At 57.4% G+C, this 24,647-nt stretch overlaps 2 protein-coding genes across 7 annotated transcripts; one reads left to right on the top strand and one right to left on the bottom strand.

Annotated features, from left to right (window-relative positions):
• Positions 1-1,007: 1,007 nt before the first annotated feature.
• MFSD12 (major facilitator superfamily domain containing 12) lies at positions 1,008-16,285 on the bottom strand. Of its 6 annotated transcripts, none has more exons than XM_033417495.2 (9): positions 15,877-16,285; positions 11,911-12,121; positions 10,015-10,153; positions 9,712-9,894; positions 9,329-9,421; positions 9,152-9,244; positions 8,406-8,755; positions 7,128-7,258; positions 1,008-7,012 (listed from the first exon to the last, which is right to left on the bottom strand). In XM_033417495.2, the coding sequence occupies exons 1-9, from the start codon at positions 16,172-16,174 to the stop codon at positions 6,990-6,992; spliced, it is 1,521 nt and encodes a 506-aa protein (XP_033273386.1). In that variant the 5' UTR covers positions 16,175-16,285; the 3' UTR covers positions 1,008-6,989. The 6 variants fall into 6 exon arrangements, with proteins under 6 accessions (XP_033273386.1, XP_033273387.1, XP_033273390.1 ...); XM_033417496.2 differs by having other exon boundaries at positions 1,008-7,258; positions 8,406-8,500; positions 8,585-8,755; XM_033417499.2 differs by lacking the exon at positions 7,128-7,258 and having other exon boundaries at positions 8,406-8,500; positions 8,585-8,755.
• On the top strand, positions 3,076-9,042 carry TEKTIP1 (tektin bundle interacting protein 1). Its single transcript, XM_012539317.3, is given in 5 exon segments — positions 3,076-3,211; positions 5,410-5,675; positions 5,773-5,865; positions 5,868-5,894; positions 5,993-9,042. Coding segments are annotated over 5 exon segments (648 nt in total). The 5' UTR covers positions 3,076-3,128; the 3' UTR covers positions 6,172-9,042.
• Positions 16,286-24,647: the final 8,362 nt, after the last annotated feature.

Raw genomic sequence — 24,647 nt, 5'->3', positions numbered from 1 at the left:
CCTGTGAATCGAAATGACGTCCCCACTCGAGAGGTTTCTTTGCAGCCACCTCTGCTCTCCCTGTCCCAGCAGCCGACCGGTGGCTCTTTCAGGGGCACGGCATTGGGAGCAGGCCACACGCCAAAGGAGGTCACCTTGAGGCGGACTTGTTGTCTGAGGGAGACTGATGTGGGACCTGTTCGCCATGATGGCTCGCCCCAACTGTCCTTGTCGCTCACGGGGTCACAGCCGACTGTGGTTCTTGCAGCTTGCTGGGCGGCCGGTCAGGGTAACCTGAGGACAGAATTGACCCTGCGGGTCAGGTCCTGTGGGCGCCCAGCCCTCCTCCCCAGCCCCTTCTCCTCCAGGCCACCCTAGTGGGTCCTGTCCATCTGCGCCTTCGGCTGCGGGAGGGGGCACCTGAGGGTTCCCCCAGAAGCTTCCTGAGCTCCCCCTGACTCTGGGCCCACCTCATTGTCCTCTTCTGCCCTGTTCTCAGGTGAGACGGAGGAGGGAGGTGGGGCCGGTGTGTGGCCAGGGGCCTGAGCAGCCACCCTGCCTCTCCTCCTCTCCCTCCCTCTCCCCTTCCCAGGTCGGAGGACATTGATGGACGTGGCCTGGGCAGGGCGGGTGGCCAGGGGGGCCCCACAGAGTCCCATCGGTCACCCCGGCTCTGCCGGAGCCCCCGCTCCTCCGGTTGTGAGGGCCTTGTGCTCTGCTCAGCCAGCCACACGTGTGCATGTGTATATGTGTATCTGTGACTTTCCTTTGGATTTGTTTCTGTGTTTCTGTAAATCAGTCCCCAAAACGTTAAGGCTTGCTGGGGGAGAGCAGTGGCCCACCCCTACCCCTGGGGGAGACAGAAGTCACAGCTCTTAAGGTCTTCTTCAGAGGGGCAGGCGGCTGAGCCTGCATGAACTTGGGGAAGGGTGGGTCCCGCCTCCCGGCCCATCCCAGCTGCTTGCTGGGGACGGGCGGGGATGAGCAGGGACAGTGTACATAGATGTGTGTATTCCGATGGGTCCAGATTTTATTTTTGTTTGTTTGAGTTTTGTTGTGTTTTTTTTTAAATAAGAGAGCAGTCCTTTGTCTACCGCACGCCTGGCGCAGGTGAACCTCGCTCCTCCTGGAATTCAGCATCGCCGTCATTAAACCATGTGCGTCGTGCCCAGCTGGGGCTGCCTGTCTCTCGATCCATCTGGAGTCTGCACACACCGGGACCCCAGAGCGGCCTGAATGTCACAAACCGGTGGGGAGTGGCTGGCTCTGGGGGAGAGGCTGCGGGGGCCACTCAGAGGCGGTCAGCAGGGGGCGCCGGGGTCCTTGAATTCATGCCCCCGTGATCCAGGCCAGTCCTTGCAGCCAGGCTGGTTCTGTTGGGAAGTAGAGGGTGGGCCCGGGGCTGGTGGTCTGAGCACATAGCGAGGCCTGGCCCGGGGTAGAGGGGGCGGCACCTCTGCCTGACAGATGGGCTTCCGGGGCCAGCAGGGACACTGCTGGCCCAGCACCCTCTGCGTGGGGAGGGCCAGGAGGCCCCAGGGAGGAAAGCAGCCTGGACCAGAGGGGTTGTGACACTGGGTGGGCCTGCGGGCCCAGGGGCCCCAGGGGTCTTGAGAAGGAAAGGAGGTGAGGCTCTCTGCAGTGAGCAGCTGCCCACAACTGGTGGCGCACCCCATGCCCTCCCCGCAAGCCCGGGAAGATCCCCATCCTGGGCAGCCGGGGACAAGGGAGGCCAGAGCCCAGACCTGCCCTTGAGGAGCTTCTGTATGTCAGGGAGTGGACGACAGAGTGTAAGTGCATGTGGCCGTCACGGTGTGAAGGGTGGCGTGGGCCTTGGGAGAGGGCAGCTTGAGCCCAGGGCTGACGTGTCAGCAAGGGCCTGAGGGGGGCACGGACACACCCGGGCAGAGCTGGTGCTCCAGGCTGTGGACCCATGCAAAGGCCCTGGGGCAGGACTGTGCCTGGTGAGCTGGAGGAACAGCCAGGAGGCCCCTGTGTCTGGAGCAGAGTGAGCGAGGGGGAGAGAGGGAGGAGGGGAGGGCAGGGAGGAGACAGGGCAGGTCGTGCAGGGCCTTGGGGAGGACTTGGGCTGTTACCCCAGGAGGGAGGGCGGGACCCTGGAGGGCTGTGGGCAGAGAGGGGAAGGGCCACCCTTCCCCTTGGTGTGGAGACCTGGAAACAGGTGGGCAGGGGCGCAGCGACCAGGGAGGACGCCCTACCCGGGCAGGCAATGACAGGACTGCAGCCACAAGCAGGTGGAAATGGTGAAAGGCAGGCAGGTTCCAGATTTCTTGTGAATGTTTTAACGTGTAGTAAAATGTGTGTAACATTTTAAGGTGTACAATCCTGTGGGTTTTAGTATATTTACTATGTTGTGCTGGCTACCACCATCTAATTCCAGAACATTCCATCACCCCCAAAAGAAGCCCCATCCCCATTATCAGTCACCCCCATCCCCCTCCCAGCCCCTGACAACCATGAATCCACCCTCTGTGTCTGTGGATTTGCCTGTTCTGGACGTTTCCCATCAATGGAATCAGACACTGTTGTGCCCGGCTTCTCTCACTGAGCTTCGTGTTCTCCAGGTTGTGTCAGCGCGTCACCCCTTTCCGTGGCTAACGTTGCAGTGTGTGGAGGGACCCTGTGTTGGGTTTCTGTCCTGCGGTTGGTGGGCATTTGGGTTGCTTCCACTCTTTGGCTGTTGTGGATCGTGCCACTGTGAACACGCGTGTGCAGATTCTCGCGCTGGACGTATTTTGGAAACAGATGGAGGACTGGACGGGGGTGGGGTGAGAAGGGAGGACCTGGGGGCTGCAGGGCTGCTGGCCTGAGCACCTGGAAGGGTAGGGCTGAGGTTGTGGAAAGGAAATTCAGAAGCTTCGTTGGGTTTGGAGGCCCCCATGCGGCTGTGTTGGGGGGCAGAGAAGAGGTGGGAGGGCTGAGCCCCAGGTTGGCCCTACCCAGATGAGCGCCCGCCTCCTTCTCCAGCCTCTGCTTTCCCGGCTCGGCCCCTCAGCTGAGGGAGGCAGTGGCCTGGATGGTGGCCAGCAGACCCAGCTGTTGCCAGGACTCCGGGCTGCCTTTGTAGCTGTCAACAATGGCCCCGCAGGCCTTGGAGGCAGGAGCCCCCGGGGCACCCAGAGGCAGACATGCAGACCCTGAGGCAGGAGGCTGCCCGGCCCTACGTCCCCCGGGGGACCCTGGAAGTGAACCTCCCGGCATCTCTCTACAGGTGAGCACGTCCTGCCCCTGCACTGCCTCTTTGGGTTTGCTTCCCACCAGTGTCTTTCAGTCTCCATAAAGGTATGTGGGTGCTGCACCTGCTCCCTGCACCCTCCCCACCCACCTGCACCAGGCTTGGGATCTGGCAGGAGTGGTGGTTCACGCATGCAGGACACACACACAGCCAGCCAGCAGAGCAGATAGGTTCCCGGGAGCCCTGCGCTGCTGGAACAACCCCACAAGGGGGCGGCCTCGAGCACAGAATTTACCTCTCCCAGCTCTGGGGGCCAGGAGCCCCAAGACCAAGGTGTCAGCAGGGCTGGGGCCTTCTGAGGCCATGAGGTAACATCTGCCCCGTGTCCCTCCTGGCTTCTGGGGGTGCTGGCAGTCCGTGGCGTCCCTTGTCTCGTGACCTCCCCTGACCGTGTAGATACCCCAGCCTCACCAGGGCTCCGCATTAGGGCCTCCCTGACCCGGCATGACCCTGTTGTCTTAAGTTATGTCTTAAGTTACATCTGCTAAGACCCTATTTCCAAGTAAGGTCATGTTCTGAGATTCCGGGTGGACATGAACTGGGGGGACACGTTCAACCCATTAGAGGACCCATTAATAAGCGTTAATAAACTATAATGGGTCACCATGCTGCTTTACAGGAAAGGCGAGTCAGTGCCTTTGCTGCTGTTCCATTTCCAAGAAAATTAAGTAAAAAAAAAACTGCCACCACGATAGAAGCAGGTTCCCACAGGCGTGTGATGGGATGGAATGGCTGGTGCCTACACGCTGCTTCTGGAATGAAGCAGAAACCAGTAAGAGTGGCGGCCCTGGTGGAGGGGACTGGCAGCTAGGTCAGGGAGACTCGCTGCTTTTTCCAGTACTTTTATTTATTTAAATGCCATTGGATTTCTTGATTCTACGTCAAAAAGGCATTCATTTATTAGGAGAAAAAAATGTTTTTCAGCCATAACGCGATGTTCTTTTACTAGTTTTTTTGAGGTGTAATTGACACAGAGACTCGCTTTTCATTGTGTGTTATTTTTGACTGTTTTAATTCCTTTTTACAAGCCAGGTGCATTTTGTAGTTTTGGTTCATTTTGTAGTTCAAAAGAGTGGGGCCTGCCAGACGGTCCCCAAACTCCTCTCCCTGCAAGTGGCAAAGCAGCCTGCGGCCACTTCCCAGAACTGACCAGGCCGAGCCCACCTCTTATGAAACACGTGGGTTTCTGGTCTTCCGTGTGGAGTGGGAACTCCAAGCAGGCACAGGGGAGAACGTTTTATCAGCAGCCCTGCTTGGACCATCTTGGGGCCATGGGCTCATTCCCTAGGGCATCTCCCTGGAGCAAGCTCGTCAGGTCAAAGCACGTGCCCATGTCTGTCTCTTGGGCAGTGGTGCTGCGAGGGTGTTCCCGAAGGATAGCTTTAGTTTTGATGGTATCTCATTGAGGTTTGATTTTTGCCATCGTTAGCATATTTCCACTTCCCTCTTTGCTCTGCCAGCCTCTGTTCCTTACACCATCCCTGCTGCCCCAGGGCCTTTGCACAAGCGGGAGTCTCCTCACATCACTGCCACCTCCTCAGGGGAGCCCTCCTGATGCTTTCAGCCTGGGACGGGCTCTGGCAACAGTGGCCCCTGGAACAGGCACTCCTGTGTAGCTGCAATAGTTTCTCCTTTAAATGTGAGCTTGCCTTCACTCCCCGCTGGCCCCCATAGCTGGGCGGGTGGCGATGGCACAAGGGTTCCCCGAAGGTCTCCCTGGGAGAATGGGCTCCCCATACACTTTCCCAGTGTCCCCAACCCACAGCTCCCAGGCCAGACCAATGACGGTGAAACCTGCGCCACTCACTGAGCCATAGCTGAGACCACGTCCTCCTGGTGCACCTCCAGGCCAGGGGGGCTTCCTGGAGGAAAGGGCCTGCAGGTCTGGGAGGCTGGGCAAAGGACTTAGTAGAGGCAAGAAAAGATGAAATGTTTAGGAGGTCCTGGGGGTTGGGGAGGATGTGGCAGAGAGGAGGGGCTACAAGGGGTCAGCCTTCCACCCTCTGCCAGCCTAGGTGGGAGGGTGTCCAGTACTGAAGGACAGACAAGGCCCCCCGCACCTCGGGCCAGGCTTCTGCATTCTGCACCCTCAGTGCTGGTGATGGGGATGAAGAGGCCCGGGGAGGGCAGGGGGGCTGAAAACTCAGTCTCTCTCCTCCCACCCCTGCCCTCAGCAATGACTACCTGTCCCAGGAGGGGCCCCGCCAGACACCGGCCATCAAGCAGGAGATGCGCTGGAAGTACACACCCATGGGACGCGACGCGGCCGGCCAGCTGTGGTACACGGGCCTGACCAACTCGGACTCTCGAGAAGCCTGGAACATGCTCCCTCGGGCTCTGGACAGCCTGCACTTCGAGGCTTATGCCCGCAGGCACGGATGCCACAGCCCCCCCCCCCCCCCCCCCCCCCCGGAGCGCAGCATGCCCAGCATGCCCTCGGGTGAGTGCCCAGCCCGGCCCTCCCTGACACCAGGCTTGCCTGGAGGGGAGGGTGAGGCCCACAGGTGCAGAGATGACCCCTGACCCCTACCCCACAGCCTACACCCAGCGTCTCCGGGAGACCGCCTGGTACGACCCCATCATCCCTGCGCAGTACAGGGGCCCCCGCGCGCAGTACGGGAGCGTGCTGTGGAAAGACCCAACCGGGACGAGGAGTACGGTGAGCTTGGGCCAGGGGCAGGCGACCCAGGGGCTGGCGGTGAGATGCTGGGGGCCAGGAGGCGGGGCCAGCCGGTGACCTGGGTCCTGGCCCCCCAGTGATCCACAGACACCAATTCGGGGTCAAGCCGCTGTGGCAGGCGTCTGACTACGGGCCATACCTGTCGGCGCCCCAGCGCCCGCGCTACACCACCCAGAACTACCGGCAGTGGGACCTGGAACCCTGCTACCCCTCCACCAACCAGCAGCCCCGGCTCGTCTACACGCCCAGTCACTGATAAAGATCTCGTGCTGCCCGGTGTGGCTCTTCAGGGACCCGGCGCCTCTCCCCCAAGGCGTCTGTCCACCTCTGGGGCTGGGGCCTGGGGAGGTCAGGCAGCCAGATGAAGGGAGCTCTGAACCAGGACCCTAGTGACCAAGCTCCAGGGCAGAGTCAGACAGACGACCTCTCCTGCCCTCGGCTCCCCCTACCCCGGGCCCCAGGCCAAGGCACAGTCCTGGCCCCAGGCGGCTCTTTACTCACTGTCAGCAGTGGCCTGGGCGCAGGGAGCCGCACTCGGGGCCCCGGCATGCTGAGCCTCACCATCGTCACGGGCAGGGTCTGGGCCCAGCCCCCTAACCCTGAGGCTGGGGCTCCTGGCAGGCTCCGCAATGGCTCTGTCCTCCAGGGCCTGGTGGCACCCGGTAGTAGCACCCAGGAGACCCTAGGCTGGCCGGGGCTGAGCTCAGGGCAGGCCCAGCGCCCAGGAGCCTCACATCCGGCCCCCACACAACACAGGGCACCCCGAATCATCCAGACAGCTGGGGGTGGGTTAGAGTCGGGACTGGGGTACCCCAGACCCACAAGGACCCCACCAGCCCCTGAATACCAGAGGGCCTAGCTCGGTGTCCCCGCCCTAGCGGGGAGAAGCTGCTGGTATCCCGCCCACCCTGACCGCGCCCACCAAGCCCCACCTGACCCCCCCACAGCCAGGCAGGGATGGGACAGACACAGGAGTGGGATCAGAGCAGCAAAGGGGCCGCTGCAGGCCTTGTAGGGCAGCGAGCATTCACAGTCGCGGTTAATTTACAAAGGGTAAAGGACCATGGGGCGGTGTCAAGGTTGGGCTCCAGGGTGCCCTGCAAGAGAAGGGGGTGGAAGTGGGGTTAGGGAGGGCGGGGCCTGTCCTGGCCCAGACCTACACACCCATGGCTGGTTTGGGGCTTTTGTGGGGTGGCGGGGCCTGCAACTCACAGCTCCGAAGGCGGACGGGCCAGACCAGGAGACTGCACAGAGCCAGGGTGGCGGCCACGCCCACGCCACCCGTCACGGCCACCATCACCCAGTGGTAGAAGGCCACGCAGGCTTTGCAGCAGAGCTCTGAGCTGGGGGCAGGGGAAGGGCAGAAGGGGGGTGAGCAGACGCCTGTCGGTACCTTCCAGCCCCAGCCTGGACCTCCTGCTCCTCCCATATCAGCCGGGGCACCCCATCTTTCCCCGCACTCAGGCCAGGACCAAGTGGTTGCCCTCAACCCCTTCCTCCCCTCCAACAGCTGATACTTAAGTCAGTAAGGTCAGCTCTGCCTTCCAAGTCTACCCCAGACCGCCCATTTCTCCTTCCTCAGGATCCAGCCCCGTCACCACCTGCCCCCCCCCACCATCCTAGTCCCCTCCCTGTTCCCACCCTCCCTTCCCTGTCTGTCCTCCCCGCAGTAGCCGCCAGAGGGCGCCTGTGAGCACCTGACTCAGGCCCCGCCCCTTCTGCTCACAGCCCTCCAGGGGCCCACCTCCCTTGGGGCAAAAACCCAAGTCCTCGTTGTGGCCCACAAGGCCCTGCACGACCCGTCCCCTCCCTGCCCTCCCCTCCTCCCTCTCTCCACCTCTCTCACTGTGCTCTAGCCACAAGGGCCTCGTTGCTGTCCTTCCACCATGCCAGGCACAGTCGTGCCCCAGGGCCTTTGCACAAGCATGCTCCTCCCCATACGCCTAGAACTCCCTGACATCCTCCAGGTCTTGGGTCCCACGTCACCTCAAGGCAGCCCTTCCTGACTTCTCGCCTCAGTCAGGCCTCCCCAAGTGGTGTCCTTCACACCCTTTGTACACATTTATTCATGAGATTATTCATGTGGCTCGTGTTGTCCCCAGCTCCATGAGGACAGAGGACCAGGCCAGCTTTCATTCCCAAATCCTGGGCTTCTACAGGGTGCAAACTCAGGTCTAGAACCATCTGGGGCTGGAACCCTAGGTTCTGAGGGTCTGAATTGCAGGGATTCCAGGCTCTCCCTCTGCCCTGTCTGCTCACATCCCCCCCGAGCCATGTGTGTGTCCTCAGCACCCGGCCCAGGACAGACTGTCGGCTCAGTAAATAAATGGGTGCTCGAGGTGGGGAATAACCCGGTCTCCCTGGCTGTGAGGCCACCGGGGCGGGGTCTTCTGTTCTCATGGAATTAGCAGACCTGGGGCAGCACCTGGGGCACAGCACGGCCTCAGCACAGCTCATTAAACGCAAGAACAAATGGATAGGGGTACTCACGAGCAGGGGTGCAGGCTCTGGATGGCCATGACTGCCAGCCCATTGGCCACCTTGTCCAAGAAGCTCATGGCGCCATACACGAAGGCTCCGCTGTGCTGGGGGGGCACGAGCAGGGGGTCAGCATCCCAGGCCTCGGCCCTGGTCCCCAACACCAACCCGGACTGGCTCAGCGGCCCTACCGTGTGGGGGCCGATGAGGTCAGCTGTCATGGCCAGCGAGGTGACGAGGATGGTGGCACAGCCCATGCCCAGCAGCACAGCCACCACATACACAGCCACACCCAGCTCATCTGCCAGTGCCACCCAGGCTGCGAAGGCCAGGATCACCAGGAGGCCCACAAAGTAGGTCATCTGCAGAGAGCCCGGCCCAGCATCAGGCCCACCTCGCTGGGCAGCCCTGAGCCTGGCACTTGCCCTTTCTGATCTTCAGTCCGGCCCCCAACCCCAGCAAAGGGGGGGGGGTTTGAGTTGGGTTATCCCTAAGGAGCCCCCAGCTCTGACCTCAGAGGATTCTGAGCCTCAGAGGTGCTCCGAGCTCCATGGAGCAGATGTTCTAGGGCTATGCTGTTACAGCTGCCACTAGAGGTGGGCGGCTACTTGGGTCTCAACGCAACCCAATTAAAAGGAAACAAAATGAAGCATTCAGTTCCTCAGTCACGCCGGCCACCCTCTGGCTCCCACGCTGGGCCGTGGTCTGGAGTCGCCCAGGTTGCACAAGGCACACTACCCTCTGCCCGGGCTACTCACATTCCTCCCGATGCACTTGTTGACGGGCTTCAGAAGAAAGGAGGAGAGGAAGCCGCTGAGGTACATCACCAGTGGGATGGTGGCGATGAACTTCTGTCGGGGCAGAGTGGGCACAGGCGTGTGAGGAGTGGCTCCTCAGGCTCAGGGCCCCGCAGCCCCGCCACCCGGCCGGCTCACCTTAGGCAGGTTGAGGGAGTAGGTGAGGTACATGGCCATGTATGTCTGGGACAGGTTCACAATGAGCCTCGTGCTCATGTACAGCGAGCCTACCTGTAAACAGAGGGACGGGTCAGAGGGGGCCCTCCTCTACTCCCATAAGCGGGGAGCACCGGGGGACAACGGGAGTAACCCTGCAGCTGGCACCCGATCCATTAGTAGTGACTGCCTAGCTGGTCAGGTGGAGAAGAGAGCAGTGACATTAGTAATGTCTGCCCTGGGTGTGGCTGGAGAAGGGACTACATTTTGCTCCAATGTCTGCCATCCCTGCCTGCAGCCGCACAGAGTAAGGGCCTGGTGGGAGAGGGGCATCAACTCCAACAGCCTCTGCCCCTGTGACATACCTGATAAAAGGCCGGCTCCCGAAGCCAGTGTTTCCAGAGCAGCAAGGGCCGGGCAGTAGCAGGGGCCAACAGAGGGCTGTGTTCATCTGGCTCCTCCACCTGCCGCCGGCGCCCCTCCCTGGTGCCCAGGTGGAACAGCAGTGAGAAGACAGCTCCAACGCCCACCACCAACAGCGAGAGGTTCTGGGGACCGGGCAGGAGAGGGGTCAGCAGCGACTCTCGGCCCAAGCCCTGAGTTCAGGGCCTTGGGGTTGTCCCACCCGGGCAGCAGCCAGCCTTGGCCCACCCCAGGCCCCAGCTCACCCGGAACACCGGCACATCTTGGACCCCCAGCTGGTCATAGACATCCTGGGTGGACCCCATGTGGGGAGAGCCCTGCAGGTGGAGCAGAAGCCAGGCAGCCCCATAGACGGTGATGCTGGCCACCACGGTGAAGGCGTACCTGCCAGGGCACAGGCAAGGCCTCAGCAGGGCAGCCCGGGAGCCACGCAACCACTTACTCCCCAGGCAGGCGTACAGTCAGAGCGTCTGGGGAACCTCCGGCCAGGTGATTTCAGCCACCAACACACTGGGTAGCCCAGGAAAGCCTCTGCTGGCCTCAGTTTCCCCAGCCTGCACGTATCTGATTTCTCTGGCCCAAGACCCCACCGTGAGGTCCCATCTGCCTGGGGCCTGAATGTAGAGACTCAGCAAAGCAGGGCCAAGTCAGGCCTGCAACCCAGAAGCCTGAGAACCCAAGATACTCAGAAATCCTGGGCTTCAGCTGGGCAAGGGCTCCATGGTCTAGAGTCATCCGAGTCCACTCCTGCCTGCAGCCCCAGAGCCATGTCCTGCCTAGGGCCCTGGCCGGGGCAAGGAGCCTCTGGATCTCACCAGGAGTCCACTTCCCTTTCTGAAAGTGAGAACAAGAACACCCGCAGAGTTCAAGGCGAAAATGACACGAGGCAGGCGGTAAAGCACTTGCGGGTAGAAAGCACCCAGAGGTTGGCCTCTACCGGGCCCAGCCTGTCCCCCTCAGCTGGGGCCCTAGGCATTGAGCAACCCCCGCCGTTAGTGCCCGCAGCTCTCGGCCGTAATGGGGAACTGGGCTCAGACAGGCAGGGCCCTCATGACGAGCGCTTATGCCCGCACGGCCACCTTCATGTGTGACGTCCCTCCTGCCGAGAACTGTCATCTGATCCCTGGTCCCACTGCACAGGCCCCACTCTGCTCCAACCCTGTCCCTGGGCACATGACAACCTCTCGGACTTGTGAGAATTCAAGATCTTCTGCATGACGGGCCCAGAACTGTGCCCAGCCCACAGCAAGCGTTCCATAAGTGCCCCTGCTACCATCACATGCAGAATCACCTCCTTCAGCACCTCAAGCAAGAAACGGACGCGCTGGGCGCTAGCTGTACCCACGTGTGGGAGGCGGGATTCTAAGATGGTTCAGACATTCCCATGGCCTGCCTCCCTGCCCCCTCTAACCCCCTCCCCTTGGGGAACAGGACGTGTGAATGTGATGGGACGTCAAGCCCGTGTTAGGTAACTGTCTGTGGCAAAGGTAAAGGGATTTTGTGGATGTGAGCAAGGGAGATTATCCTGAGTGGGCCTGACCTAATCAGGCGACCCTCAGAAAGTGGGCTCACACCATCCCTGAGATGAGAGACTCGTGCTGGCCTCGAAGAAGCAGCAAGTCCCTATGACTTCTTTTCTTGGCCGTGCCACGCAGCGTGCAGGATCTCAGTTCCCCGACCAGGGATCAAACCCATGCCCCTGCAGTGGAAGCGCAGAGTCCTAACCATTGGACAGCCAGGGAAGTCCCCACCCCCAAGACTTCTAAATCTATAAGAAGACAAACACTGCCAACAATGACAAGAGCAGGGCAGAGGGACCCCAAGCCTCAGATGATGCCCCAGCCCTAGCCGACACCTTGACTGCAGCCTCAAGACTAACGCTGAGAACCCAGCTAAGCTAAGCCAGACTCCTGACCCACAGAAACCAGGAGGTGGTCAATGGGTGCTGTTTGAAGTTGCTAACTTGGTGCTCATTTGTCACGCAGCAATGGCTGAATAATACACTAATGTACAGATGCCCATGCTGGGGCAGAGTCCCAGAGCCGCACAGCCAAGCAGAGCCCAGACATGGGAGGGTGGCCCTGGGCCCCCCGCCATGCCTGCTCTTCGCACGCCTGCCCGCCCTGCCCCGAAGGTTGCACCTGAGAGCCGTGAGCTCCACCTTCTCGTGGTCGTTGGTGACGAGCTCCGGGATGAGGCTGAGGTGGGCAATCTGTGTAGCAGCCCAGCCGAACTGGAAAATCACGATGAAGGGCCCGTAGTAGAGGAGGGCAACCCACTCAGGCGTGGTGGCGTTGCAGCCCAGGCAGGGGCTGAAGATGAAGGGGAAGGACAGCAGGACGCAGATAGTGCCTGTGGACAAGCAGAGCGGGGAGGGCACATTGCAGGGTCTTCCCACGCTGGCCCAGGGCTCCCCAGGTGAGCGGGTGGGGACAAAACCGAGACATGGAAAAGGTTAGAGACCCCCTCCACAAACACACACACAACAAAGTCACACAGTGAGTGGGTGTCAGCAGCCCGGGGCTCCCCAGGCTTACAGCCCCTGTGACAGATGGGGAACTAAGGCCGAGAGATCTGGGGCCCCCCCTGAGGACACACAGCCCAACAGGACAGAGGGGCTGGGCCTCCCAGTCCAGGCCCTACGCCCCTCGTGTGTGATGGGGGAACTGACACAGAGCCGGCCACATGCTGTAACCATGCAGGGGCAGGGCCAGATGACAGGGGGCAAGAATGGGCTCTTGCCATGCCGGCTCAGGGCTCGCCAAGTTTGCCCCCTTGGTGACAGCTGGGGAAACAAGCCGAGCCTAAGGCCACGCAGCAGGTTGAAAGGGCGCTGTGGAGGTCCCCTGGGGAACTGCCCACCACAGATGCGCATCACTTCCCCTTCCCGCCTCACCCACGGAGGGGGCCTTTTCCTCCCAGCTCCTACCAGGCGTCCCGTGGGGCTGCCAGGAGTCAGGAGGCCCAGGTGCCTCTCCCTGGAAAACACTCATACCTCAGAACAAGCACAAGTTCTCCCCGAGGTCCCAAAGGGGCCTGCACCACCCGCCCTGACCCATCCCCTCCTCCCTCTCTCCCCCTCGCTCACTCTGCTCCAGCCACTCGGGCCTCCTCCCTGTTCTTTCTGCCCCAGGGCCTTTGCACAGGCTGTCCCCTCTGCCTGGAATGCTTTTCCCATGACATCTTAGCAAGGCGCACTCCTCTTCATCCCTCCAGGACTCAACTAAAATGCCACCTCCTCAAAGAAGCCCCCCTGACCAGCCCAGTCACCAGCAGTCCCCTCCCCACTCTGACACCCTCTGTCTGAACCCTGCTTTCTCTCCTTCATACCCCTTTGCACACACAGAAATTCTTTTGTCTCTCTGTGTGGGGGGTGGGTAACAGGTCTCTCCAAGTCACTTCTGTGTCCCTGGCACCCAATATAGAGTCTGGCACATCAAGATCTTTTGAATGAGTGAATAATAATAATAGTGGTCTCTATTTAAAACAGCCCAAAGAGGTGAACGTTATTATTAAACCAACCCATTTCCTGATGAGTAAACTGAGGCCCACTGAGTGAGCTGCAGAGCTGCGAGGCCAGCCTGCTGGACTCAGCCATGCTCCTTCCCTCCAGCCCTCCACCCTTCTCCTCCCATCCCAGAGCGCCTGGAGCCAGACTTCCTTCCTCCCCACCAGGCCCCGGAGGTGACCTCATCCCCCAGACCCTGGGCCCACCCCAACAGTTCAGGGACTGGGAAATGAAACCAAAACCACGCTTGGTATTTCTCTGGAACTGGTGCCTGGAAGAGGCACCCCAGGCAGATTCCTGGTGGCCTGGAGGCCACCCCGGGGCCAGACAGGAACTGTAGACTCTGGTCAAAAGAATGTGCAGCCCTGGTCGGACGGACTGTACCCTGCTGCTGCCCAAGACACGTTAACCATTGTCAGGGCCAGGCTGCCTGGCTGGGGGACTTTGGGCAAGTGACTGCCTCTCTGGGCCTCCGTTTCCAGGAAAGGGAGCTAATAAAAATACCTCACAAAATTGGCATGAGAATTAAGAGTTAATGTGTGAAATCGGAAGCTCCTACTTCTTTGCGCCACTTCCTGTCTCAGCAACTTCAAAGCCATGAGATGTCACACCTTTGCAAAAGCTGTTTCAACTACTTGGAATGCCCCCCTACACACATACACTCCTATTCGTCCTTCAAAGCCCCAAAGCTAATGTCCCCTCCTCCAGAGCTCTGCTTCTTCCTATGAAGCCCAGTCTACCCACCTGCCCAGCCTGGACCCGACAGGAGTGTCCATGTCTGGCTTTCCGGGTCCTCTCTGCGCTAGACGGGGAACCCCGAGGGCTTGTTAAGGGAAAGAATGAGTCTGTCCCCACCACCCACAGACTTGGGTAGAAAAGAGAATTGAGCACTGAGGCCGAGGTGACCTTCACTCAAGTCACCTTATCAGGCATCACAAGGGGCCACCCTGGCTTCCTCTCTCCACGGATCTTCCTGGATCTCTGCATATGCAGGGAGAGGGCACAGGTGGAGGCCCTGGTATCTGGTTGGGGCACCCATCATAAGCTGAAGGCATAAACACAAAGCCTTCAGTGTACTGACAAAGGTGCCTCCACTACCCTAACCTCCCCTCTGCAAGGGGACTCAGCGTCTCCCCCTGGGGTCAGGTGGGGCCGTCGCTGAACCTCAGCCCCCCACCTACAAAACGGGAAGACAGGTTGTTACAAGGTCCCACCTCAGGGCCTTTGCACGTGCAGCGTCCACTGCCAGGCAAACCTACCTGTGGCTGACTCCATCTCCTTAGAAGGGGCTCACCTGTCTGCCCCAGAGAAAACAGCCCTCACATCTCTCTGACCCAAGAACTACCTTTTTTGTGTGTCAACGTGTCTACTCAACTATTATGAACAAAACTGCATTTGATACTCTGGGCTCAGCTCTGTAAGCAATCCCAACCGCAGCCCGCAGAGGGATACCTCTGTCTAGGGTCTGAGTCACATGCCTCTCCCTGCTCCCGCCACGCCCCCGCACCCGGGCTGCTAGCCTAATGTGACCCAAGAACAGCCTGTGCATCCTCAGTGTCTAAGAAACTGAAATCCAGCCCCTAAGCCACGGCCACAGCAACGCCAGCCACTTGCAGGCAACTTGGAGATCTGTTGTACCTTGCAAAAAATGTCCCTCATGAAGGCCAAGGCAAATCACTGCCTCCTCAGTCATTGTTCCCAAGGGCAAGGAGATACCAGCCGGCCCTCCTGGTTTCTGGAAAGCTGCCGCCCAGAATTCCCAGAAGCGGGCAGGATTCCTGGTTCTGCCTCCTTAAATGCCCGGCATGCCCCAAGCGCCAGGATGCGGCGGGTACTTCTGCCAGCGAAAGAACAGCAGGCAAAGTGGCCAGGGCTAATCTCAGGGCCCAGGGTCCGGGCGGGCAGAGAAGGGATGCCAGGAGCCGGGCCTTATCATGGGTGTGCACCGGGCAGGGTGCCCCGGCCCCCGTGGGACCCACCTCCTCCCCTCACCAACAGCCCTCTAGTCCAGGTAACTCCCTCATAACAAACAGAGGGTGACCCCATTACCTGCTCTGCAGATCCCCATCCCATCAGCCGGACAAGCACAGAACCCCGACCCTTCTGGCTCACCCGGTCCCCAACCCAGTTCCCAGGACAGCTCCCCAAAGCCACCAAGTGCCAGGTTGCCCGAGATGAGTGAGGGGATGGATGCACAAAGTGCACTGGGGGAACAGACAGCCAGAGGGGACTCTAGGCAGCCTGACTCAAGAGTTGTCCTGGGTGGTCACCCTGATACAGATGAAGTCAGGCCAGACCAGATAGACTGACAGAGGAGGCGCGGGCAGTAGACCCAACCCAGAGAGGGTTCAGGGTGCCCCGGAGGATCAGACAAAGAAAAGTGACACTGGACGGTCACACGAACAGTCAGACGGAGGAGGCTCCGCGGGTCGGCCGGCAGCCATGCGACAGACAAACAGAAGGGGTACTGGGCAGTTAAGCAGACAGATGGGAAGGCTCATGGGTTGGGCAATTAGAGAGGACGGAGCAGTGGGACAGAGGGGGTAGGTTCGGGCTCTGAGCCAGGCAGTCGGATGGGGGAGTCCGGACCGGGGCTTACCGACCAGGTGCCAGGCCTTGCGCGGGCCGAAGCGGGCGCAGCGGCCTGCGGCGCGGTCAGCCTCGAAGCCCACGAGGGGCGTGCACAGCCCGTCGGCCACCTGACCGAGCAGCAGCAGCAGGCCGGCGCCGCGCGAGCTGTAGGCGCGCACCGAGTGCAGGTAGAGCAGCAGGTAGGTGAACCACATGGACGCGCAGAGGTCGTTGAGGAAATGGCCCACGGCGTAGCTCAGCCGCGCAACGAGGGATAGCGGCCGCGGGGGCGCCCCCGCTCCGGCCGCCGGGGGCCCCGGGCCCATGGCGGCGCTCCGGGCTCGGCCCGTCCGTCCAGTGCCGGCAGACGGGACCCCCGGCCCGGGCTGCCCGCGCCCCACTCTCCCTGCTTCGCTGTCCTCTCCCGCCCCGCCCGCCCCGCCGAGCGCTTTTGCGGCGACAAAGCCGGTGGACCCGAGACTAGCTCGGGCGGGGCGGGGAATCCCGGGAGCGGCGTCCGCGTCCGCCAATCGGGGCCGCGGGCCAGGGACGGAAAGCCAATCATCACGAAGAGAGGCGTGGTCGCGGGGTTAGCCCGGCCTCGACGCCCGGCACCGACGGGGCTGCTGGGTCCTAGCGCCCGACGATTTCACAGTGGTTTGCGGACCCCTACCACGGAGGTGGGGGGCGACGCCAAGGGCACCCCTAATCACATCCCCGTCTCCAAGCCCGCGCCATCTCAGCCTGACTGCAAATTTACGAGGCCTGCCTGCTGGAGGCCGGGGCAGACGGGGTGAGTTCGGGGCGTGGGTGGGTGGAAGAGAGGTCTGAGTCCGACCTCGCCTCTCTTGGGGCCCGGTGATTTCCCGACGCGGAGAGACCCAATCGGATGCAGAGAGGACGCATTGGTTCTAATTATTTAGTTATTAACGATAATAATGGGGATAATCAGAATTCTAACACCAGCTGGTATTTAATGAGCGCTGACTGTGCCGAGCGCCCCACGTGGATTTTCTCATCCCACTAGAGCAGGAGGCGGGGCAAATCTCCGATTTCACAGGCGACAAACCCGCCCAGAGAGGGGACGCAGGTGCTCTGGGGCGCACAGTGAGTCAAGTGCATGCGACTCTGAGGCCTGTGCTCTGGACCCCTCCCCATCCTCCTTCCAACAGCCCTCCCACGATTGGGTCACCACGCAAGCAGTTTCAAGTTCCTCCAAGCGTAGGGTGCAGCTCCCCCGGCCTCCGGGCCTCCAACAGCAGTGGAAGCCTGCACTCCACTGCACTCTGGAGCCAGAGTCACGGGATCCAGCCCCAGCCCCACCCCCTCCTAGCTCTTCCGGCTGGGACGAATCCATTTCGGGGGGGCCTCAGTCTCCCGAGCTCTAGAATGGGTATAATGTATGTTTAAAAGGATATAAGCTTTATCTTTTTTTTTTTTTTTTTGGCCTCACCGCGCGGCAGGTAGGATCTTAATTCCCTGACCAGGGATGGAACCTGCGCCCCCTGCAGTGGAAGCGAGGAGTCTTAACCACTGGACCAGCAGGGAAGTCCTTTAAGCGTTCTCTCAATATTCTCAGCCAGAAAGGCTTTCCAGCACCCTCTCCTCCCCCCTCGGTTATTACTCCGGGTTCCACAGTGTCCTGGGCTGCCCCCATCACAACCCTGACACCTCCTCCTTTCCCTGCCCCAATTGTAACTGTCTCCCCCACTGGACCATGATCCCTGTGAAGGCAGGAACCAGGTCCCTCTTAGTCACTGCGTTGTCCCCAGCGATGCCTGGCACATAGTAGGAACTCAAGAAACATCTGTCAAACGACTGAATGGTGGACATACAGGCAGAGAATCAGAAATGCAGACAGAAATTGGGAAACAGAGGGGAACCCACTTATAAACTTGAAGCCCAGGCAGCCCAAGGGGTGCCTGGCCCAGACGCCCACACTGACGCAGACCACCGACAATTCTTTCATGAAAAGGAGCCTGAAAAACTGGTGTGGATGGGGAATAGTGGCTCCAAGAGATATAGCCTGGCAGGGGAAGAAAGGAGATAAGGGGTAGACCCAGATCTTTGATAAATGGATTAGGAGAGATAAGAACCACAAGTCTTTCCTCCCTGCTGGGTATGCTCCCCTTCGATGATTTCTCCGAAGGAAATGGAAGACGACTTTTAAAATTACTAGCCTAGGGACTCCCCTGGTAGTCCAGTGGCTGAGACTCTGCGGAGTTCCCAGTGCAGGGAGCCCAGGTTCGATCCCTGGTCAGGGAACTAGATCCCACATGCTGCAAATAAGAGTTCGCATGCTGCAGCTAAAAATAGATCCTGCATACCGCAACTAAGACTCAGTGCAGCCAAATAAATATTAAAAAAAAATACTAGGCTAAGCTTTTCATTTGCATTCCTCCTCTCCTTTCACCCCTCAACACTTCACACCCATTTTTTAAAAGTCTTTATTGAACTTGTTACAATATTGCTTTTTTTTTTAAAATATATATAAACGTATTTATTTTTGGCTGCGCTGGGTCTTTGTTGCTGCATGCGGGCTTTCTCTAGTTGCGGCGAGCGGGGGCTACTCTTCGTTGCGGTGCTCGGGCTTCTCATTGTGGTGGCTTCTCTTGTTGTGGAGCACGGGCTCTAGGCGCGCGGGCTTCAGTAGTTGCGGCACGTGGGCTCAGTAGTTGTGGCTCGCAGGCTCTAGAGCACAGGCTCAGTAGCTGTGGCGCACGGGCTTAGTCGCTCCGCGGCATGTGGGATCTTCCCGGACCAGGGCATGAACCTGTGTCGCCTGCATTGGCAGGTGGATTCTTAACCCCTGTGCCACCAGGGAAGTCGCCACACCCATTTTACAGATGAGAAAACTGAGGCTCAGACAGACGTCCCTTGCCAGAGGGCAAGCAGCTAACAAGAGGCGGATTCAAGTTTCCAACTGAGATCCCTGTGACTTCCAATACCTTTGAGTTATTTATTCACTGGCAGGAGAGAGCCCACCTGGAGGGAAAGGTGGCTCAGTTTTCCCTCTTATCCGCCTCCTGTGTGGGTCAGGAACACAAGACGTCATCCCCGCAGCCCCTTGGGGCAGATGCAGCAGGGGAACGAGGGGATGTTTGGCAGAGGCACCAGCACATCTCTGATCTCTGGGTCCTTGCGCTGTTAGAGTCAGCTAGTATTTCCTGGCCTTGACTCTCTGGGGAAGGCAGGAACAAAGCTGATTCTGACCCTGGGGGAGCCAGGGAGCTGCCTCCGGAGCATCATCATTCATTCATTCATGAACTCATTCATTCATTCATGAACTCATTCATTCATTCATGAACTCATTCATTCATTCATGAACTCATTCATTCAGTGGATCTGGTCTCAGGCTGAGCAACTGTGGACCCCCAAAGCTTCTGAAGCCCCTCGTCTTAAGGTGGGGGGGGCGGAGCCACACCCTCCGAGCCCCCCGTGGTCAGTGCTGGGGCTGGAAGAATCAGACCAAAAGGGTGATTAAGTGGCAGAGGAGTTGGGACATTACCCCCAAGTCACTGGAGCCACAGTAGAGTTTTTAGAAGCGGGGAGGGTCAGATAAAAAGTCTGTGGGGGTGAGGGTGAGGGTGGTTTATTCCAAAGCAGGCCTCAGCTGCATGGGTGGGACACCAGTGGAGGGCATACATGACCCGAATAAGAGGCAGACTTGCTGGGAAGATCAGAGAAGGCCATTGCCTAGGGGAAGGAATGACAGGAAGGAGAGATAAATGCCCAGCCCTCAGAGAAGGACAGACAGGCTTGTGGTCAGGAGAGATCTGGACATCCTTTGATGCCCCCAGAGCATCCCCAGCCCCCTCAGACGCGCCAGAACCGCGTCTCCCCTCCTCCCAGCTGGAGATCAGATGTCCCGGTGGCTGCTGTCCAGCCTCCGGAGAGGTGCTTGCTTTGATCTTCTTCTGACCCAGGTCAAAATGGGGGACGGGGGGGGCACTCAGAGAGGGAGGGTTCGGATGGAGGCTCAGAAGAAATTTCCTTAGATCCCTGGGTGGCTGTGCAGAGCCCACAGCCAAGACCAAACCCAGGCAGTTTCATGCAAGCCACTCAGTTTCCCTTTCTGTGAAATGGAGGTGAGAGAAGCAACTCTGAATAGGGTTCTTGGGAGGTCTTAGGGAGATCAGACAGGTAAAGAACTTCGTGGGCCCTGGAACAGGGTTTCTCAAGCTGGCCAGTATTGACAGTTGGCCCTGGATTGTTCTCTGTGGTGAGGGCTGGCCTGGGCATTGCAGCATCTCTGGTCCCCACCCACCCCCGGCCCCAGTCGTGAAAACCAAAATGGTCTCTCGACATCGGGTGGGGGCAGGGGAGGGGGTGAATTGCCCCAAGGTGGGAACCACTGCAGTAGAAAATCCTCTGTAACACGGGCTTCAGTCTCCGTGGACAAGACTAGCCAATGCTTGTCTGTCCTTCTGTCCTACCCTGAGGGCTGGGCATTTATCTCTCCTTCCTGCGTCATCCCTACCCCTAGGCAGGGCCTTCTCTGATCTGAGCACTATGCCGTGAAGTAAACTCATTCGAGTGAATTAAACTCATTATATCCTTCCAACATCTCATAAAGGCAGACATGGTTATTATCCTACTTCACAGAGGGAGCAAACTGAGGTGCAGAGAGTTTTGATAAATTGCCCAAGTCACACAGCTGGGGCTCAGCGCCAGCTCCCTGAGCTCCTGAGGGTCCAGCAGCAGTGGCGGTGCCCCCTCCTCAGAGGTCTGAGACCCCCGTCTCCACACCCCTTCGTTGCGGCAGCTGATACCTCTGTGTTTCCCTTTTGCCTCCTCGGCCCTTCGATGCCGATGAAAGCAATCCCCTGGATTAAATTCACTCTGTAAAAAAGCCTGAGCAGGGCTGATATATCCTGGGAGCACCGACAACACCCTGATCCTTCCCGGGGGTGGAGAGAAGTTGAACCACCCTATGCTAGCAAATAAGCATTAAAAACATAAACGGGGGACTTCCATGGTGGTCCAGTGGTTAAGACTCTGACTTCCAACTCAGGGGGAGCAGGTTCAATCCCTGGTCGGGGAGCTGAGATCCCACATGCCTCGCTGCCAAAAAACCAAAACATAAAACAGAAGCAATATTGTAACAAATTGAATAAAGACTTTAAAAATGGTCCACATCAAAAAAATCTTTAAAAAAGTAAATGGGGGACTTCCCTGGCGGTCCAGTGGTTAAGACTCCGTGTTCCCAATTCAGGAGGCACAGGGTCGACCCCTGGTCCTGGTCGGGGAACTAAGGTCCCACATGAGCACGGCATGGCCAAAAAAAAAATAAAAATAAACGGGAGGCACCACACCCCAGTAATTTCATGTCTTCCTACCTACCCTGGAAAAGCCAACCAGGGACATCAGACAGCAGGTTGAGAACGTTTGAAGCAGGGGCTGCAATACAGTCATATCGAGAAAAACCAGAACCTGCGTCAGCCAGGGCTCATTAAACAGGCGGTGATGCGGTCCTGCTGTGGAATGTTACCCAGCGCCAGAGGGAACGAGGCACTGCTCCGGACCTCACATATAAAACCACTGGGAGAAAGGCTATGAACCCTCAGTTTGCAGGGGATGTTCACAGCATGATGGCCATGTGATCCCAAAAAGCAAGATGTGAGCTCACATTCCTTATAGAATACATTCACACTCGTGTGTGTGTGTGTGTTTGTGTATGTGCGCGCGCACGCACGTGTTGTGTGTTTTGGGTTTTTTTTTTAATTAATTTATTTATTTGGCTGTGCAGGGTCTTAGTTGTGGCACACGGGATCTTCGTTGCCACACACGGGATCTTTGGTTGGGGCATGTGGGATCTAGTTCCCTGACCAGGGATCAAACCCGGGCCCCCTGCATTGGTAGCATGGAGTCTTAACCACTGGACGGCCAGGGAAGTCCTGCACGTGTTGTGTTTTGCACTGTGTCTCCCCAACATTCCTAGGTGAAAGTCCTAACCCCCAGGACCTCAGAATGTGACCTTATTTGGAGATAGAGTCACTGCAGATGTAATGATGTAATGATGAGTCACAGCTGGAGCAGAGTGGGCCCTAGTACTATATGACCGGTGACCTTAGAAAAAGGGGAAATTTGGACACAGACACATACGCACAGGGAACGTCATGTGCGCATGAAGGCAGAGATGCCGTGATGCTTCTATAAGTCAAGGCGTGCCGCAGATTGCCAGGGACCCCCGGAAGCTGGCAGAGCACACAGAGCACGGGACAGACTCACGGCCTCAGAAGGAACCAGTCCTGACCAAGTCCTTGATCTTGGACTTCTGGCCCCCAGAACTGTAGCCCTAGGAGACTCATAGAGTGCGTGCGTGCGTGCGTGCGTGCATGTGTGTGTGTCTAGGAGAAGTTTTGCTAAGAAATGTAACAAGCTGACAATGGAGAGTATGGTGGAGGTATGGTGGCCTTCATACACTACTTTAATTTTGTACAAATGAAATGAATTTGCACATTATTTGCATAATAAAATTAATTTTGTAAACAAAGACATTTAAGCCATCCTTAACAGATCTCATATTTCTAGGACCACAAATCGGGATACTCTTCCTGATTTCGTACTTTAAAAATTTCCAAATGGAGCATAGAAATGAATGCAAAGAAACTAGCATGAAATTATATGACATTAGACAGCTAGAGTTCCTGGTTTTACTGAGAGCTAGGACTTGAGAGAACTTTCTTACTAAGAAAAACCTATTTATAATTTGGGGGCAAAAGGATGTGCTTTTAGATAAACGTATGAAGGATGTAAAGTCAAACAGCAGAAATGCTATTTCTTACATGCTTGTTGGGGGGTGGTGTGTGTCTGGATTGCATGCACTGGACTGAATGCAATGCAGTTTGGACCCAAGACACTTTTGTTTTTTCTAGAAAATACCCACACAGCAAGGAATTTGTATCGATGCCGAAGAGCTCCAAACTTCTTTCAAAATCAACCTCAGTAGGGACTTCCCTGGTGGCACAGTGGTTAAGAATCCACCTGCCAATGCAGGAGACACGGGTTCGAGACCTGGTTCGGGAAGATCCCACATGCCGCGGAGCAACTAAGCCCGTGCGCCACAACTACTGAGCCTGCGAGCCACAGCTACTGAGCCCGCGTGCCACAACTCCTGAAGAGAAGCCACCGCAATGAGAAGCCCGCACACTGCAACGAAGAGTGGCCCCTGCTCGCTGCAACTACAGAAAGCCCGCACAGCAACAAAGACCCAGCGCAGCCAAAAAATAAATAAAATAAATTTTAAAAAATCAACCTCAATAAATTGGAATGTTGGGATTGACATACACACTACTATGTATAAAACAGATAACTAATAAGAACCTACTGTATAGCACAGGGAAGTCTACTCAATCCTCTGTAATGGCCTATATGGGGAAAGAATCTAAAAGAGAATGCCTATATGTATATGTATATGTATAACAGATCCACTTTGCTGTACACCTGAAACTAATGCAACATTGTAAATCAACTCTACTCCAATAAAAATTTTAAAAATCAACCTCAAAACCTTTCATTTCTTTTTGATACACAGGAAGACCCCTAAATTCCTTGTGTGGTACCTTGGGAGTGGAAGGACAGTTTCTATGCCAACACCAGCCTTGTCAATCAAGCCAAAGAGGCGGGGCTCGGAGGGTAGGTCTTCCCCTGTCTTCTAGCTTGGAATTCTCACCTAGATATGCTAGTTTCTAACCCAGCAGAGAGGCAAGCGAGAGTGGGAAGTGCCACATCGGATGAAGCAACAGAGCAGGATGTGGAATCTGGGTCTGTCAAGATCCCGGGGACCTACTCATCTTCCTCAGCCCTGGGCTGGCTCTTCGAAATACAGGTTCATTGGGATTTAATTCACACACCAGATAATGCACCCATTTAAAGTGTACAGTTGCGTGGGTTTTAGTGTATTTAAAGAGTTATGCAACCATCACCGCAGTATAATTTTGGAACATTTTGAGCACCCCCAGAAGAAACCCCGTGCCCATTAGCAATTACTCTCCATTGCCCCTCCCCAGTGATTCTCTAGCCCCAGGCAACCACTAATCCACTTCCTGTCTCTCTGGCTTTGCTGGTTCTGGACAATTCACATAAATGGAATCATACACTGTGTGGGCTTTTGTGATGGCATCTTTCATCGAGCCTAATGTTTTCAAGGCTTATCCTTGTTGTAGCATGAATCAGCAATTTATTCCTTTTTATGGCCGGTGATATTCTATTGGATGGATGGACCACAGCATTTGTCTGTTCATCAACTGATAGACATTTGGGTTGTTTCCGCTTTTTAAAAAATTTTTTTGAAATTTTATTTATTTGGCTGTGCTGGGTCTTGGTTGCGGCAGCCATGCTCCTTAGTTGCGGCTCGCCGGCTCCTTAGTTGTGGCATGCATGTGGGATCTAGTTCCCTGACCAGGGATCGAACCCTGGCCCCCGGCATTGGGAGCACAGGGTCTTAACCACTGCGCCACCAGGGAAGTCCCTGTTTCCACTTTTGCACTAGTGTGAATCTTGCTACTGTGAACATTCATGTACAAGTGTCTTTGTGGACGTATGTTTTTAATTCTCTTGGGTATATCCCTAGGAGTGCAATGGATGGATTGCATGGTAACTCCATGGTTTGTTTTTTTAACCTTTTGAGGAACTGCCAGACTGTTTGCCAAAGCTCCTGCACCTGCCTGTTAGAAATTTACATGATTCATTTATTTGTTTATTCAACATATATGTATGGAGAGTGCCTGTGGGCACTGTTCCGGGTGCTGGGAATATAGCATTGAGCAAACAGGCAGCTCACAGGGAGCAAACGAA

Source organism: Orcinus orca, chromosome 3, assembly GCF_937001465.1.
Source record: "Orcinus orca chromosome 3, mOrcOrc1.1, whole genome shotgun sequence".
Classification (NCBI taxonomy): domain Eukaryota; kingdom Metazoa; phylum Chordata; class Mammalia; order Artiodactyla; family Delphinidae; genus Orcinus; species Orcinus orca.
The sequence above is the reverse complement of the archived record's forward strand: the minus strand, read 5'-3'. Positions and strand labels throughout refer to the sequence as shown.

Coding starts and splice junctions, on each gene's coding strand:
- MFSD12 (XM_012539318.3), bottom strand. CDS start 16,174: ATGGGCCCGGGGCCCCCGGCGGCCGGAGCGGGGGCGCCCCCGCGGCCG. Junction 12,122..15,876: donor CAAGGCCTGGCACCTGGTCG/GTAAGCCCCGGT, acceptor GCTTGTCCACAG/GCACTATCTGCGTCCTGCTG. Junction 10,154..11,910: donor GTGGAGCTCACGGCTCTCAG/GTGCAACCTTCG, acceptor GTGCCCTGGCAG/GTACGCCTTCACCGTGGTGG.